Consider the following 18,169-nt stretch of genomic DNA (forward strand, 5'->3'; position numbering starts at 1 on the left):
GTTACAGGTTTTGCACTTATCGCTAATGCTGTAAATTTACCTAGAACAGAAGAATTGTATGAACGCAAATTATCAAAATCTGAATGGGATAAACTGATTTGAAGATAGTGTTAATATGTAATCAGGACATTTTTATTTCTCTGTATTCTTTTGAGAAGGGAGGATGGAATTGTACATTGATTAGGATTTTTCATTGGCTGTGTTGTTAGTGTCGTGCTGCTTTAGTCTTAGAGAATTTTAGTAATGTAATACAGTATTGAAAATAGAGTTTTTATTCCTGTGAATGTGGAAGTGACTTTATTATCTTATAATTTTTTCTGAAAGTTTGGTCTGTGCAATCTTGGTAATTTAAGAATGAGGTAACTGCACTATAAAGTGCTTCACCAGCTGCAAAGCGATCAGAAGCACGTTTCTGGTTTTAGTTGTTTAACTGCGAATACAGGCGTTTAATCTTTGATGCCTCCCGTTTTTCCAGCTGTGTCCATTGGAAGTGCATGAGGACACCACCTGGCTGCGGTGAGGTATAACTCCAGCAGATGGAATGAAACTTCCTCTCCCCATGCCACCTTTATCACTGGGGAAATGGCTTCAAAGCAGGGAACCTCGAGTTGCTTCTGCCTACCACTGTGTATATTTTTACCAGACCATTTATATTATCCCAGGCTTTGAAAACCAGGCTCTGAATATTTAATCCGTGTTTAACCAATAAATAGACGTGATTTGAACGTACCAAAATCTGAAGTGTTGGAAAAGAAAATGGGAGTATCTGAATATGAATATTTCTGACTGACAGCTGTTTTGTAGTTGCAAGTTATCCCTTTCCTGAAAGAGAACTGGAACATTTACATAAAAGCAAGGCTGATGGCAGGAGTAAAGAATACTGAATAATTTCAAGCTGGTGCAGTAAAATGTAGATGTTCCAATGAAGTGTTGAGCAACAGAACTGCTAATAAGTCAAGTCACGATTCTTTGTGATATTTTTGCAGTTTCTCTGTTTCTCACATCCAGACAGATAAACAGCTCTGGTTCTCCCTCCGTGCTGGGAAATTAAATGAGTTTTCACCAAACCAGGTTGGAAAATCTGAGTGCACTGTAGTATTTTTCTGGAAGAATCTGCTGTCACCTTCCTGTCTGCTTTCTGACAAGCTAAATATAATCTCTAAGATTATATCTCAGGGATGGAGTAAGACAGTAAAATACACCAATAAATCATTGTCATTTGAATTCTTACTGAAATCTGGCTACTGTAATGTTTTATGTTTTTGCAAGTTACTATCCAGGTTTTAAATTATAGTTCAGCTTAATTTTTTTCTCATACTTGCAGTATTTAATTTTGCTCTAGTTTTACTCCGAGGTGTAGAACCCATTCACAGACTCACAAAACGAAGACAAGGCTCCCCCATGTGTCTCTCTGCTGAAAGACCTACTGTTGGATCTGCAGGACTCACTGCAAATTTTTTGGGAGAGTGAATGACAGGATGTGGGATTCCAGGAATATCACCAGGGAGCAGTGACCTACCTACAAAAACCGCCACAGGAAGATGAGGCTGATCTGACATAAATTGCAAACCTGTGGGGATTTTTTGGGGGACAGTATCTATTTTGATATTTGAAGTTAATCAAAATGAGGCATAAACAGAAGACATAAGATACTTTTTCCTACTCTTATTTTATAGGAGTACTGTTACCAGAAGCAAAATTTGTGTCTCGGATGGAAGTTATTCTTGTGTTCTTAATGCCACTAGGTTTTGGTTACACAAAAAAGGTGCGTGCAGCAGATCCCTTGAACTGTGTCAAGCTACTCCAACTTATCATATCCACTCTGTGATGTCTTTAAAGAAAATCTCTGTGTGCTCCAGAGGCGCTCTTGTAATAAAATTTCATAAATTAGCTTTAGTGTGTTGCTATCAGCATCACTGCCAACCCCCTGAATTGTACAAACAGTGTAGATTTTTTGTCCTTTCCACCAGCTGATTTAAGTAATAACAATAAAAATGCCTATTAAAGACCTGTAGGTGCTGTGACAGTTTTAAAACAATCTAATACCAACAGCATAAAAACCCCCAAATGACATTTAACAGAAACAAATTAACTTTAAAAAATTCTGCCAGTTGGTAAATAGGCTACAGAATTGTTCCTGTTCACCTCAGGACTGGGAACAAGCCTTCAACCTCTACACAAATGCTGGCAATGGCAAGAGAATTAGTTGAAACAACTCAGTGTTACCAGTTATTCAAAGAGATTTTGAAAATGCAGAGATGAAATCTTGAAATCTTTTACTCAAGCTGAATTTATGTTGAGTGGGCTGAGTAAATCTCTGCACTTGCTTTGTTTCTGAGGAGCAGGGATTTTCTGTGGAGAGTTGTGTTACTCCTGGGTCTGTTATGAGCACGACTGCTTCCTCCAAGCCTCCTGTGCATGGATGGTGCACACTGGATTGGAGACTGTCAGCCCCCAGGTGGCCATGCCATCCCCAGCCTTTTATCAATGATTTATGTGTAAACTACTCCAGATACCTGTGCTGGTTAAAGATGAAGCTCCTGAAGTTTGTTTTCTCTCTACGGATATGTTTGGCTTTGAGTGTTTGATCCAGCTAAAGAACTGTGAGATGAAAGTGTTTGCGCCAGCTGTGTGTTGGGATTGCCACTGAGGAGTAAACCATATCATCAGCATATAAATGAAATGTAAAATTGTAAAAAATGTCCTAAACAAAGGCTACTTCAGACCAAAAATATTACTTACTACCTCATAAAACAAATAGTGAGCAAATAAGTGTTGGAACTGAGGCAGGTCTTTGGCAGAGCTTTGGTTGCTGTGTTTGGCACATGGTGAACAAAACGATCCACGTGGATCTGCATCCTGGTGGTGTTTTGAACTGGTCTTTCCTGAGGTTATGTGTGTACTCGGTGAAGTGAGTTTCACAGCAATTTCTATTGCTGCTCAGTACACTGTCTTTAATTCTTTTCTATTCTCCTTTTTAGATGACTGTAGCTTTCCCAGACCAGTACATAACGTACTCCTCCCTCCTCAGTTGCTATTTCAGTTGCAGATGGGTTTAACCATAGATGCCCTCATGTGCAACAGCTTAAAAATTCTGACATCGCTTTTGGCTTGAACTGGTCCAGCTACCCACTAAACCATGACATCATGAAGTGGAAGTAACCCTGTTTTTCAGGTGGTAGGGGCTAGTTGCGAGACTTTACTTTTCAAAAGGTTTTTTTATATAAAGGTAATTTGGCTTGATATTTCTTGTGTTACACAGGAGTAAGAAGAATAGCATTCAATAGCGTTCAATAGCATTCAATATTCAGACTACTTCTACACGTAAAGCTTAAGAATACTTGAAGTAATATTTTAAAATGTGGTTTTCTCCAAGATATTTGAATGTTTTGTGGGAGTTAGATTTTCTTGCCTTTCTTCCACATCACATTATTCTTCCTTTTCTCCTCAGTCAAGTGTTAATGAGGAATTCAGTTAAAAAAAAAGTGCGGTGAGGTTAAACAGACCTCCCAGGCTCCTCATTCAGCTCAGCAGGGCACTAGAGCTCGGCCCTCCTTCATTTCACAGTGAGGATGCTCAGTTGTGGGTGAGCACTTTCAAAGGGCAGGCTGATGGATGGCTGTGCCTGTGTGTCCTGTGGAAATGCAGGGACACACGGGCAGCTCCAGGGCTGCTCAGCTCTGCACAGGGGACTTGCTAGAGCAGCCCCAAAGCACAGTCCTAGGGAGGTGTTAAAGGTGTCTCGATGGCCTCTGGTGTAATTTTGCCTTTGTTTTAGAATACTTCACTGATGTGTGTATTCCCACCACGGGTTAAGAGGCCTGGGAAGGTGTTTGGTTCTGCTTTTCTGAGATACGTGCTGTAACATTCCTCAACAAGACCTCGTGACTTGATTATCACTTGATTCAAATCACTTGGGACTTTTGAAGGATTTTTATCATTTATCCTTTTGGTTGTGCCCAGTGTTCTTAAATTCACCTTGCATTTTTACAGTTTTTTAACAATGTTGCAAATTTTTACGTATAGCATCTTACTATTTTTCTGAATTTTCACTGTTAGAACTCCATATTTTCTTTTATCACATGCTTAAGATTATTCTGTGTGTTTTCATCCATCTCCTTTTTTCTGATTTGTAATTTGTTGCCTAGGAACAACTGATGTCCTCTATTGTAAAAGTGCTATTGTAAAGTAAAAAAAAACCCTTAAAAGCAAATGAGAATTCTACTCTAATTTAAAAGACATGGTTTCTGTCTTTTTTTTCTTTTTTTTCTTGTACATTTTGGTATTTACATTGTCTGCTTGTGATGTTAAAGTCTTCAAAAAATGGGAATGGCTTCCTCTTGCCTTTTCTACCATTAAGGTCAAACACATCAAAGAAATACTTCAAATATAATAATCCAAATACAGGCTCCCTTTTGCTATTGAACCTATATTTAGATTTTGGTAAAATAACCCTTCAAAAATAAACATAAAATACATAGAGATGTTAACTCTACCTAGTGATATCTCCTTTACAGCTGGTATGGGTAACTACAGCACAAAAAGAGTGTTTATTTCAAAATAAATACGAAAAGATTTTATAAAGGGCATTATTAGGAAATTACTCTGCTATCTTTACAGAAACATCCAATCCTTTTGTTCAGGTGGTGTTGCTGGTGCAGTGACTGCAGAGGGAGCCAACGATCTGATGGAAACAGTCCTGTTCTGGTCGAGAAATGTCAGGACTTTGTGTTCCTGCTTATTTCATGAGAGGTCACAACAAATCTCAGCTAAAAGGAGAATGGGAAGAGCTTATTTTGGGAAGGGATAATATTATGATATCTTAGAGCAAGGAAAAAAGACATGAACAAGATCAGCACAGTTATATACCCTCTGAACCCTCTGAAAATCTTAACTAAAAGAAATAGGTTCATGTCCTTAGAAGAGGAGAATATCCCAGTACCTGCATCAGTGCTGGGGTGAGGTTTAGCTCATATGAGTTGGTATCAAATGCTGCCCTGCAACTCATTGTTGTGTGCAGGGGGTTGGTTGCAAATGCAGTTGCAAGGGAGTGGCTGCAGGAAGCAGAGCAACCGCACTGGTGCCTGCCCTTGACCTCCTGTGGGTGCTCCACACCATCACCACTTAGAGAGCTCCAGACCCCTTCCTAACTCATTTCTCTGTAGCAATTTTTCACTTGGACCAAGGGCAGCATATCATCAACAGAACGGAGAAGGAGCAACCCAAAATGTGGCCACCCAAATGTGTGGGCAGAGAAAAGGTGTGGGGAGATCCTTCCAGCTTGGAATGGTGACCCTCTAGGAGTGCCGGAACCAGATGTCAAGAAAACATATGGAGGCAGAGTTTCCTAGTCAAAGCATTATTAACAATCCCTGTTGTTTCACAGTTTATCTCCTTCAAAGCCTGGAACCAAAACATTTCCCATTTCTTTGCTGGGTGCTGTCTTGCCATCGCTCTGACTGCCCTGCTTCCATGCAGCTTGTATATCCAGAAACAAATGTTGGTCTCTGTGGACCTCCTGCTGTTTGTTTTAACAAATCTTTATTAAAGGTCTGAAAACACTTCCAATATGCTGACTTGTGCTATTAAATCTAGCTCTGTAGCTGTGAAGGTGTGGCTTTGGTACAGATAGAAATGTGGTCTTTTTCCTACTCCCATTGATTCTGCCACAGACCTTTGCTTTAGGCTATTGTAAGTGAGACTGGGAGATGACTGACTGCTTCTGGGCAAAGAATTGGAGGAATTTGGAGGGCTGGAGAAAAGACAGGCTTCCAGGCATCCAGCCTGTCCATCAGTCCACTGTTTGTAGCAAACAAGTTTTGAAACAAACTTTCAGGAGCATCAATTTGTCTCACTATCTGTAGAAGTCCAAGTATCCTTTTTTAATTATTTATTTTTTTTTATAAAAAAATTATTCTTGAGCTTAATTATTCCTTTGCTCTTTCTGCAGATCCTAGAAGAAAGTATCATGTAAGGCTGCTGGCATATAACAGTATGGAAGAAGGTTATCAGGCTGACCAGACAGTCAGCACTCCAGGATGTGTCTGTAAGTGTTGTAAATGAAGGATTTATTGAGAGTCGAGATGTTTCAGGGTTCCAGCAGCTCTGTGTTTTTAACTTTTAAATAATCAATTAATTCAGTGTAAAACAGGGACCAAGAAAGATCCTATCAGTGACAAATACTGCCTTAGTCATCCTGCAACTGAGACAGTGCTCATGCAGCGCAGTTGAAGAAACAAGACAGCCCAAGCACATTTCCCTCCCTTGCTGAACCATCTGTATCATCTAACATGATGTGCCTGTATCTTATGAGAGATTTATCTCTTTTCCTTGTCTCTGCTGATAGTTTTGACTTCATTGACTTCATTTTTGAATCAACAAGTGGGATTGCAGAAATCATGCAGGACAGGTATTGGGTTAGGAGAGATCTCTAATAGCTTTAACTAGATTCCTGGCTCTGAATACCAGGTAATGCTGGGTTAGGGCAGATTTGTATCTGAACTGTGGGCTCAGACCTCTTAACGTAACCAGTATGTGTATGGAGTGCAGTCAATAATCCCCGCTCCTATTTTGTTTTGAACAGCTGTCCGCGATCGCATGGTGCCGCCGCCGCCGCCTCCTCACCACCTCTATGCCAGAGCTAACACCTCATCTTCCATCTTCCTTCACTGGGGAAAGCCTGCCTTCACCTCTGCTCAGCTCATCAACTACACGGTGCGCTGCAACCCCGTGGGGCTGCAGAACGCTTCCCTGGTTCTCTACCTCCAAACGTGAGTGCAGCGCAGCTCAGGACTCTTGGATTGCCAGTTCCACGTCCTTCCCACTCCATTTCTACTCCTCCTGCTCTCTTTTAATTTTCTTTTACTAGCAACAACTTCTATTTCCCTCAGAGGACTGTGTGTTTTGCCCATTGGCTGCTAGTTAAGTTTCTTGGGTTTTTTGAGATAGATTCATAGAACAGATTCATTCTCTACCAGTGACCCTTGTGTTGGATCATTGGGTTAGCTCTTGGTTTTTTAATGTCTTTTTAGCTATCTGGGTTGAATTTAATTTTAAGCTCTTTTTCAACTATACAAAAGACCATACCTATTTTGTAGGTAGTTGTCTGGGCAAAGATGGGACTTAGTCCAGTGTCTGATTTTAAGACTGAGAATGAGAATTTTTGAGGGGCTGAGCATTTCATTGTGGGGATGCCATGTTCCCGGGTGTGTGTGACACCCTGCCAGGGGAAAGGTGAGTGGGATTGTTTGCTTTGCAGAGAAGCAATGCAGGAGGCACAGAATGGCTGCCCAGGGAAGGGAGCCTGCCTTGGGCTGCTGCTCAGCCTCTGCCCAAGTGGTGTGGGAGCAGAACACTGCTCCATGCTGAGGGCTGGAAGGGAATCCATGTGTGTAGCTCCCTCAAAACTTCAGTTTACTCAAGCCTCTAAATAAGAAAAATGCTGTCTTAAATAGTTTCCATCCTTATATTCATGGTTTTTTCTTCCAAGAGCACATCTGCTGCTGTATAACACCCGTCTTAACGATTAGGCACAGTATAATCACCATGTAAAGTTCTTAGTGTGCAGTGTGGAGCATAGCAATGAGTGCTGCTTTTTGTGACAGGATGAGGCTGTTGCAAGTACTGGTTACTGCCCCTGCGGTACAGAAGATGAAAATATTAAATGAGATTTAATAAAGCAATATGTGCAGAGTAAGACCATTTTAAATTGAGATTTAATCTTGATTGGGGTATTTTCATCCAGAATTAACCCTGGCATATATGAAAGATTTCCCTCTGCCCCAGAATCAAAATAAAGTGAAATGTCTACAATTGACTTAGTGACCAAATTTAAACTGCAGTATTATAATTAATAGAATCAATTCTGCAATTAATATATTACTAAATATTGCTGCCAGATGAGTAAAGAGCATTCATATTCATCCCCTAAACGTGAGGTGTGGAGGGCCCAAGTGGAAGGGGACGTTGCCCATATAGCCTCTGTGTGTGAACTGGGAAGCAGATCCAAGGGCAGAAGCACGTGCCTTCTCAGCTGTGGTGCTGGCTGCAGTTTGTTACTCCAGCTCCAAGCGGTGTCCTGTGGACAAGTGTGGGAAGAGCTGAGTTTGGGGTACTTGCTGGTGATCCAGTCAATAATATTGTTTGTGTGTCAGCTGTTCAAACAACATTTATAAAAACTTGAGCTCGCATCGATTGACAGCAGACATAACATCCTCCTGAGAGCTCCGGGGCTGGTACAATTGCGTTTCCAGGTGGGCAGCGCAGATGTGCCACGTGTCTGCACTTGGGCTGGTTCGTCCTGTGTTGAACCGACTGTGGGAATCTGCTCAGGAGACTGTGACATCTGATTTGGGGATCTTCAAGTCAACTGCTGCTGTTTAATGTATTTTATTCCTTCACCTGTCCAGGTCAGAGACTCACATGTTAGTTCAAGGTCTTGAGCCAAAAACCATGTATGAATTTGCAGTTCGATTGCACGTGGACCAGCTCTCCAGCCCTTGGAGTCCTGTAGTCTACCACACTACCCTCCCTGAAGGTAAGGAACCACCAGAGGGACTCTCTGGTCTAAAAGGAACATTCTGTAAGCCAAATGGCCTGGAAAAGTGCTTATTAATTTTAAGCTGTGTGTAGGAGAGGGAAATGCTTTCCTCTGAGACACAGATAGTGCTCTTCTTGGTGAGAGATAGAAAATGCTAGCAGGGAAATCCCTGTTTTGGAACTGTGAACTTCTTTTTCAAAATCCACACTAAATCAGCATTGATTTTTGTATAAAGTGTGATGTTTTCACTACTGGCAGCCACCGAATAGAAATAACTTGAATAAAAACTTTAACATATGTATGTATTGAAGAGGCCTGGCTGATTCATAGGCATTTATAAAAACATATTTTAAACCCCAGAAGTTTTGGAAACTGTAAGAATATTACACGTCTACTGCCTCAGCTGCTGGTTTGATTTACTGACAGCTTGGTGGGGGAAAATCCACACCTGCAGTTTCATGTTCTCACCAAAGCAATGTTTGGGAGGTGCTGGTTCACAGGATAATGAAATAGTGGGGGCTTGCCAGTAACTATTTCTTTCTGGAGTTGAGGGAAAAATGTGAAACTTGCTTTTACAGAGTCTAAGCTCTTGAGCGGCTCAGAGTCCACAGGAGAGTGTCTCTGAGGAGCAGTATGTGTTTGTTCCAGTGTGGTTTCTGGGATGTAGCAGTAGCCATTAGGGCTGCACATCAGTTCCTTTCTGAGCAATTTAATTGCATGTAAATTGGGTTAGCCTAATAGCATTGTGTTACTGTTCTCACAGCACCATCTGGCCCTCCAGTAGGAGTGAAGGTGACTTTGATAGAGGATAATACTGCTTTGGTTTCCTGGAAGCCACCTGACGGTCCTGAAACGGTTGTTACACGGTACACTATCCTCTATGCATCCAGGAAGTCTTGGATTGCTGGGGAATGGCAAGTGTTGCACAGAGAAGGTAAACTAAAATCATGAACCTGTGGTCTGGACAAACAGTGATGCTGCTTATGAGATGCTTTGTCATTTTCAGCAACCTTGGACTACACTGCTATGAATTATGAAATAAATTCATATAAATGTTCACATGAAAGTTCCAATTAGTTTAGAATTACTGCCATGGGAAGATGTATTAAAAAACAAGTTCATATTCAGAAGGTGAGGGGAGAAGGGGCTCTCTGTGTTACTTTGGCGCTCAGTGTGTGCACGTAAACCAAAATGTCCCGTAAATCCAATTACATCCATCTTAGTTCTGTTGTAACCATGATTGTGATGGTTTCATTTTGTAAATGCACTCTTTCAAATCTGAAGTCTCTGAGATGCCTTGCTCTCCAGAAATAAATGTTTAAATGTGGCTGTGTGGGTTTATATGTTTCTGTCGATCACTGCCAATCCAGTTAGCTCAGTTTGCTTAATGAACTTTCTCCTACTCCCAGTAAATCACTCTGCAAATTCAATTTAACTCTCTGGCTCTATTCTACTGCTGAGCCCCAGCTAATCTCACAGTACCTTGGGTATGCTTATGTGAACTGCAGTCACATCTCTGTGATTAAATGTAGAGATAGTATAAATTTTTGTAGGCACTTCTCTGAATAATACTGGGATTTGAAGAGCTGAATCAAGATTTCGACTGCAGTCAGAAAAAAGGGTAAAAGGCATTTATTGTTCCATTGATAGTCAAAATAGACAGAGGTAGTTCAGAACAGATAATGTTCTAATAATGTCTCAAAGCAGAGGGGAAGGCTCAGTGTTCCAGAGTAAAGTCATGTGCTTGAGTCTGTTTAAGAGGATGGCCCTGGAAGAGTTACTGTTTTGTTCCTCTGTTTTGTCACCTGCCTGGAAGCTAAGTTGTCAGCAGAGAGTGAGGCTGTGAATTTTCTGTGGAGATAATTCTAAAAACTCAATGAATGTGCTGTCACAGAGGACAATTCATTTCACCATCACAGAGAGTGAGCTGTTCTAGTTCAGAGCTTTCTTCATGCTGCTCTTGAAGAGAGGACAAAGGACCAAGAGCCCCTCTGAAAGGTGGCAGTGCCACTTTGTCTGCTGCAGCACAATGGTGTTTGTCAGGCTGGCCTCAAAGAGAATGGGCAGCTGTGAAGAGTAACAGGAAAATGACTATTAAACTAAATTTGTGAAAAACAACTAGTCTCTGAAATATCAGTCAGGTCTAACTACAGGGGAAGACTGAGCCCCTGGGTTTTCACTACTAAAATTGTTCAATGAAACAGTAATTTAAATAAAGTTGTCCAACTAAATTGTTGGAAGAAACAGTGATATTGTTATATTAAAGGACAATTTGACTGTTGATTTTTTACTCAATAAAAAACCCAGCAGATTTAAATTCACGGAGAGCTTATATTTGAAGACTAACTCTTGCCATTCTGTTGGTGATACACTGTATTTGCTGCATGCAGCAAAGTGGCTGAATTGCTTTCAGATACACGGTTCAGCTCAGTTGTGCCTGTGAAGCTGAGCAGCATCTCTGATAGTATTTCACCAGAGATTTGGGATGACAGGATGGCAATAACAGTAAACATTTTCATGTATTCCCATACTGGAAGTGTTGGAGGGAATGAGCAAACAGAGAGCTATAAATTTCAGTGTATTACCGTACCCATCAATGTTAGAGCCACAAATTTTGCATTTTGACAGATATATTAAGGCTTGAGGCATGGTGTGGGATTCAGGCATCTTGACGCATCTAGGACAATCTGTTATGGTCTTAGTTAAAGTATAGATAAAAAAGCCTGTGAAAGGAAATTAGTATGTAGAGATAAAACTGGGCAAATACCATGATCAGTCCTGTGACAGTCCTTTCATGGGTAATTTGAGGCAGAAGCAGGGTTTGGGTTTTTTAATACATTTATTCTGATTAGATCAGTTAACCGTCTGCAATAAATAGCATTGTTTTGTCTTGATGCTAAACTTGTTCTGCAGAAGATTTGTGAAATCTTGACTCTATTGCATTCTCATACCTCCAGAAAAAAAAAAAAAATTAAAAAAACCACCAAACCAAAAAACCACAAACCAATCTTGCAGCTTATAGAAGTCCTAACATGGGCTTTTTCAGTTTATGCAGGGAACTTTCTCCCAATCCACCCCCTAATTTGACTGAGCTTGTGTTAGGCCTGGCAAAACCAGCAAACATAACTGCATTTTGGTGCTGATTCATGATGTGAGTTATCTTCCAGCCACCACCCCTTCTTCCCCAGTTCTCCTCAAGTGGATCAGAAGTCCCAGCCCTTGCACACTTGGTGTGCAGTAAATCAGTACCAAGTGCTCCCTTGCTTTAGCAATGCAGCAGATTGGAAAGGAGCCGCTGGCAAGGAGCCTGTGACACTGAAATGTGACCTTTCACCTTTGCTGGTGCTAAATATTACAGCTGCTTTGGTTACAGATACCTCACATTTTACTTCAAATACTTTCAGCTAATGGTTTTTTATGGAAGAACTGAAATAGCTTTTGAAGTAGCTTCCTTTTTGCTAAATGTATAATCTTTTCTGTCAACAAAATAACCTTGCATTTTATAGGCTCCCAGGATGCTATAAATTTTGACTTCTCAAACTGATTTAAAAAGTTAAAATATTGACTTAAGTCTGAGAAAGTAAATGGAATATGTGAAAGCAAAGAGATAGATGTAGTGCTGTAACTAAATTTAATTTTAATTAATTTATTTAATTTATTTAATTTATTTAATTTTTAGTGCTGTAACTAAATTTCATTTAAATTTAGTGCCACTGTTAGGGAAATAAAAGCAGCATATTTCTATGGTAGCAAGAAACACAGGCATTTTAGAAATGAATTGGAATTCTAAGCAGTAGTTGCAGTCCGTGGGCAGGCAAAGCTCTCCTTGACTTTGATGGGAGTTTTGCCTGTCTAAGGACAATGCTAGTGAATCCTATTTATGTTCTTAATCTTTTTTCCTGCCTTCAGGGACTTTAGGAAATGAATCCCTAGCAAATGAAAAAGACATTTTCTGTTATATTCTTAGTAGCACAGCTTAGATGCACAGTAATCAAGGAAGCCTACACAGGTCTAAATAAGGTTTAATTTTATTTTTAAATCATGGTGTAAGGTACTCTTGCAGAGCTGTTCTGTTCATTTAGCTGGACCTGAAGTCTGATACACTGAATCTGGATTCCTTTGTTCTGTCAATTTTCATTCACGTTCAGGGTGCAGGAGGTGGAGGAGAGGCACAAGTGTGAGAGTTGTGTGTGAGAGAGGTTTAACGTTCTGGTTTCTCTGCCTGAGAGCCTGGTTAACGCTGGGTGCGTCTCCTCACAGATGTGATCACAACATAAAAGCTGTCACGCTGAAGTGCAGCTGTGCTAGATTTAGGGTTGGCATGCTGTGTGCCACAGCCAATACTTGAATCTTGGTTTTGAACTATACTGACACTTCACAGTGTCCTATGTTCAAATAGAATGGAGAGAAAGGAGACAGGGGATGAGAAGGCAAGCCCAGTGTTCTGTTCATTCTGTAGCTTGTATGTGCAGGGTGGAATGTATCAAAGTGATCACAATCCTCGAGCAAGATTTAGAGGTGCTGTTGGAAAAGAAGTGTAGGTCCCAATGTCTAAATCTGAGTCTTTTCCCAGAATTTTGTCAAACTGGAACTGTTTATTGTATCTTTTCATAGGAGCGATGACCATGGCTTTGCTGGAAAACCTTGCAGCAGGAAACATCTACTTGGTTAAAATAGCAGCCTCCAATGAAGTGGGAGAAGGACCCTTCTCAAATGCAGTGGAATTTGCTGTCCTGCCAAAGGAGACATCAGAGGCTAACCAGAGACCTAAACGCTTGGATTCTGGAGATTCCACAAGTCAGTAGCAATGATTACTCTGTCACAAGTACTGGGGAGAAAAGATCCCTGTTTGTTTTAGCTGGAACCACTTTCTGGGTAAACCATTGTTTTATGTGAGGCAGTCCTAACAGTGTAGCATTTTCTTCTTCTAAATGAAGCAGTTTTGGAAATTTTATCTCAGTTGAACCCAGAACTGGTCTAATTCTCTTGCTCAGAAATGAAAATTTGCCTTTCAAATGAGAATACATAAGTGGTTTGAATTTTACATCAGTAACTTTGCAGCCAGTCTTTTAAAGTATTTCTTTGAGTCCTTTATCTGGCTTGAGATACCAGTGGCACTGGTCTGTCCTCTTTCTCCCTTCCCAGGACTGCACTGACCAGACACTCCTCTGGTCTTCAAGTTTTATTTTCGAAAGTATAAAGATGTATGAGAGAGAAGGCCTGGAAATCTCATTAGAAGGAAGCATTTGTCTCTGTGGTTGTAACTGTAACCCTATTAATTTCCTGACAGGGAGCAGGGGTTAACTCTTGTTATTTACTGAGCCTTTCTGTGTTCCTTTTTGATACAGCTTATTCTGACTATTACCATCTGGACCAGAAATCAATGACTGGCATTGTTGTTGGGGTTTGCATAGCCTTGACCTGCATCCTTATCTGCATCCTGATCTTAATTTATCGCAGTAAAGCCAGGTATGTTTTTGTTCTCGAAGACTGAGCTCTTTTTCAGTGCACTCACTCTCGGTCATGTCTTCTCCTCCAAGAGTGCTAAGTTCTCTGAAGTCTCTTCACCTGTTTCTACCAGTGTTGGAAACAAAGCACTTTGTTGGCTCTTCCTACTCTACCTGAGCCGCTCCTCCAGTGAAAAGGAGGAAGAACCCACAGAGTGAGTCAGTGGGGATGCTTTGACGATTCAGTATGAGGCATGTTTCCAGCTAAACCCCGTTTTGGGTTAGAGAAACCTGCTGCTGTTCATCATCTGCTCCTCCTGCTGAACCCTCCAGCCTGCCCACACCTGGCTTGCGAGGCTTTAACCCCTTGGTGCTGCTGGAGGACAGAAACTCTGTCATCAAGGAGTTCTGTGATGCAGATTTTAAAGCAGACTCATGATGCAGTTTCTTTGCAGTGGTGCAAGCCACAATCTGTGTCTGCCATGAGGTGCTAGAGGGTATAAACTGGCCCAGTGACTCTTGGGTTCAGAAATAATACAAGTCACTTGAAATAATAAATTAAAAAACTCTCTGAAAAGCAACAAGGGCTTTTTAGCTTACATGCAGGAAAAAAAAAAGGATTGGGAAATAGTCTCTGTGTATTATGGTAGAAAGGTCTTAATGTCATTAGTGGTTACTTCCTCCAAGTAATATTACTAATCATGACAATTCCTGTCTGCACATAAGCTTGTAGCCTACTGTGTATGATTAACTGGAAGCAGATGTTATTTTTATCACAAGCAATAACATTTAAATTCCAAGGGAGTTAGGAGTATCATATAACAAAATGTAAATGCCAAGAATATACCAGGATTACTTGATTAATAATAGCTTTGAAGTTTATCCTTGAGTTTTTTTTGTATTGTATTCCTGTGGGACAATTTTATTCCTCCTTAACATTGTGTAGGAAAGCATCTGCTCCTAAGCCTGTGCAGCAAAGCACTGACCAGCTGTCACGTACCAGCATCTCATTAGCCAGTCCTAATGAGGTGGAGAAGAATATTGAAGGAATTGCAGAGAATGAAGAATCCTTATTGCCAATGATAGTGGGAAACAACTTCATTGATGCTAAGGTACCGTGAGTTTTATTAGCTCCCGGGTCAGAAATCTTTCTTTAGAATTCATTGTTATAACACCAGAGTCCTTATCAAAAGTAAAATATATATCCTACAAACCTCCAGGAGGCTGTTTTATTAATAAGACAAGCACAAAGTTGGCAATCCAGGCTCAAATTTTCAAGACTTATCTGAAAGTTCAGCTGGAGATCTGGTTGAGTACATTTGTCTTTGACTGTATTCTGCAGATTGCAGAGTTTGGCCCTGGCACAGCCTCCAAGGATAAAGGCTCCACAGACTCAGGGCTGCTCAGTGGCCTCAGCTGGTCCCAGGAGATAAGTGAGAGTCCTTGTCAGCACCTTGTCAGTGCCTGTGCACAGTCCAGTCAGCCATGGCACTAAGCAGGTGTTAAGGAAAGTGTTATTTTTCCATAGATTTACTGGTAAGACAGTATTGCAGTTTATAAACTCATACTCAGTCAAATTATAAATGATGATGTGCAGAACCTTCAGTCCAGGAGTCCAGTGACACCACCACAGTGGCCTTTCTTTCACGTGCAGACATACTGGGTTCAGGCTTGTTCTGTTCACACTGCAAACTTGAGTGCAGCTGCTCCCTGAGGATGTGTGTGAGAGCTGAGAAAGGGAAATGGACCCAGGGGAGGCACAGACACTGCCTATGAATGACCACATTCTAAGGACTGGAGCAGGAGCAGGAGCTGGAATATTTTGCTGTGTGCCTGCGGTATTGCAGCTTTGGGTTTGGACAGAAAGCTTGCCAGATTTAGTGGGTCTGTTCTTGACTTGTCTTGAGCAGATGGGTACCAGACCACAAATACATGACTCGCTGCTGAGGATTAATTTGTCTTCATTTTCAGTATGGAACCAATAGGTAGGAATAGAAAAATATTTTCAAATATCTTAGAAATTTACTTTATTAAAATAAATGTCTGCATCCTCCTCTGTTGTAGGGAGGATCTGATCTGATTATTAACAGCTATGGGCCTGTCACAAAGACTAATGGCAAGAAAAGGTGGCTGTTCTTCCAGGATGCTAAGAAGGCAAAGACTGAGGAGGTAATTGCTCTAATGGGCAGAGATGCACACTCTTTACTGTAATACCCTCTTTGAAAAGGAAGATACATAGTTTCCTGTTTATGGAAAAACATATTTAGTGGTCTTAGGATTAATTGGATCATTTCAGTTGTGTAAGGTTGATGGTGTTCTATCTCACCAATCTTACAGAAATTCCATTTTCTGGCAGATGCTGTTGTCAGGACACTGGGACTCTAGCACTTACTGATTGCTCACTTCCTTTGCCTTTGTATCTGTGAGCAGAAAGATTTCTGTGTACTTTGCACTGCATGAACTACTTCTGCAGAGACTCTGCATAAATACAAATTAGATATGTATTTACAAATAAAAATACTATTAAAATAGAATCCTTTCCTACCCTGGCAGCTAAATTTTTTTTGGCTGAAGAGAAACGAATGAGGGAAACTAGATAATATACCCAAAGTACTGAGAAAATTGAGAACCTGAATAGAACTATCTGGCTTCTGAAATTGTTGGTCTGGACATATTTGCTATTTGGCTGAGAAAAAGAGCAATTTAAAACTGAAGTGTTAAACTAAATCTGGAACATTACTATTCTAATTCACACCTGTGGAGTATATAACCGTTCTTCACCGCATTTTAACTTGTATTGTGCTCTGGTGTGTTTAAGAATTAGAAAGTCTTGATATCCATGTTTTAAAATTGTATTGAACAATATTTCTACAAGCAGCTATGTATTTCTGATGCCTCTATATGAAAAATATTTGCTATAACCCAAGGAGTAATGCTTAAAGAATATGCATGAGGGCATGGGAGGGAGCTCTACCAAGTGTGTTTTTAAAACACTCCTCGCATCTCTCCAGCGAAATAATTTTTTCTCAGCCATGCTTATCTAGAAGGATTATTTCATCTACTGTGGAAAAGTATGAGCAAGACTTGGGATTGATTATTTTTAAGCTCCTCTAGGAAAGCCCTGAGAGAAGCATTCTGGGCAGTAGAAGTTCCACCGATGACTCAGCTTTTCTGAGGCTCTTTTCTCTGTGCCCGTGCAGCCCCCGAGGAGGTTCGTGCGGGCGGTGTGTGTGTACCAGCCGGGCCCCGGCGCGCCGCTCCCCGCCTTCCAGGGCCCCTTCGGCGGCGCGCCCGACACGGAGCATTCGGCCAACAGCGAGGGCAGCCACGAGACCGGCGACTCGGGGCGCTTTTCCCACGAGTCCAACGATGAGATTCACCTCGCCGCCGTGCCGGGAGCCTCCCCCGCGGGCAGCGGGGGCTCGGAGGCGGCCGGAGGCGCGGAGCCCCCGCTGCCCTTCCCCGCTGCCCGCGCCCCTCCGCAGATCCTGCCCGCCGCGCCCAACTGAGCCCCGACCCTCCAGTGCGGCTGTTCGAAGGACAATGAACAGGGAGCCAAAGTTTCGATGTGGAAAACCTGACTAACCTAGCAGGCCATCCACAGTTCTGTTGAATGTTGGTGGTTTTTTGGTTTGGTTTTTTTTTTCCCCCCCCCTATTTTTTTTAAACTCACTCATTTTGAATGTTCAGTGGTCAAAAAAAATGTGAAAGGAGTGAAGATTTCTGACTAAAGTTAAAAATGTGTCACTGGAGCAAAGGGAAGGCTGTTGGCCCTTTTGCTGACTATCTACCTCAGTTTGCCGAGAGGTGAACTCTGAATGACGACTGCTTTACCTCATTTGTGTTCTAGTTGGTCTCAGCTATGGAACCGATGATACTTCCTAGTAGCGTTGTTTTATTTTGGGTTTTTTGTTTTCATTCCCCCTCTCCTCAGTTGTGTAGAGTGTGTGTGTGTGCGTGTGTGCATGTACTCAGTGATCAGGGAGTTGTATAGGTTGGTGGACAAGATTGTTTAGCTGAAGCTCTGTCTTTAAAAGAAGGAAACCTCAGAGTATAAAATGTCATGATTTCATGTGGTTGACACAGAGTATGTTAAAAACTGGGAGAACTGGAACTTCCACATGAAATCTTTTGTACCTCTTGATTTCTTAGACCCTCAGTAAGCCTAGGACAGTGCCTTTCC

The 18,169-nt window shown here is 41.4% G+C and overlaps 1 protein-coding gene across 1 annotated transcript in view; it reads left to right on the plus strand.

Annotated features, from left to right (window-relative positions):
- PRTG (protogenin) overlaps nucleotides 1-17,495 on the plus strand; it is a 76,270-nt gene extending 58,775 nt beyond the window's left edge. The window contains 9 exon segments of the mRNA XM_040077493.1: nucleotides 5,951-6,046; nucleotides 6,584-6,770; nucleotides 8,409-8,536; nucleotides 9,303-9,473; nucleotides 13,154-13,336; nucleotides 13,888-14,008; nucleotides 14,933-15,098; nucleotides 16,051-16,155; nucleotides 17,187-17,495. Coding sequence (XP_039933427.1) covers nucleotides 5,951-6,046; nucleotides 6,584-6,770; nucleotides 8,409-8,536; nucleotides 9,303-9,473; nucleotides 13,154-13,336; nucleotides 13,888-14,008; nucleotides 14,933-15,098; nucleotides 16,051-16,155; nucleotides 17,187-17,495 — 1,466 coding nt within the window.
- Nucleotides 17,496-18,169: the final 674 nt, after the last annotated feature.

The sequence above is a fragment of the Hirundo rustica genome, chromosome 13, assembly GCF_015227805.2.
Source record: "Hirundo rustica isolate bHirRus1 chromosome 13, bHirRus1.pri.v3, whole genome shotgun sequence".
Taxonomy (NCBI): Eukaryota; Metazoa; Chordata; class Aves; order Passeriformes; family Hirundinidae; genus Hirundo; species Hirundo rustica.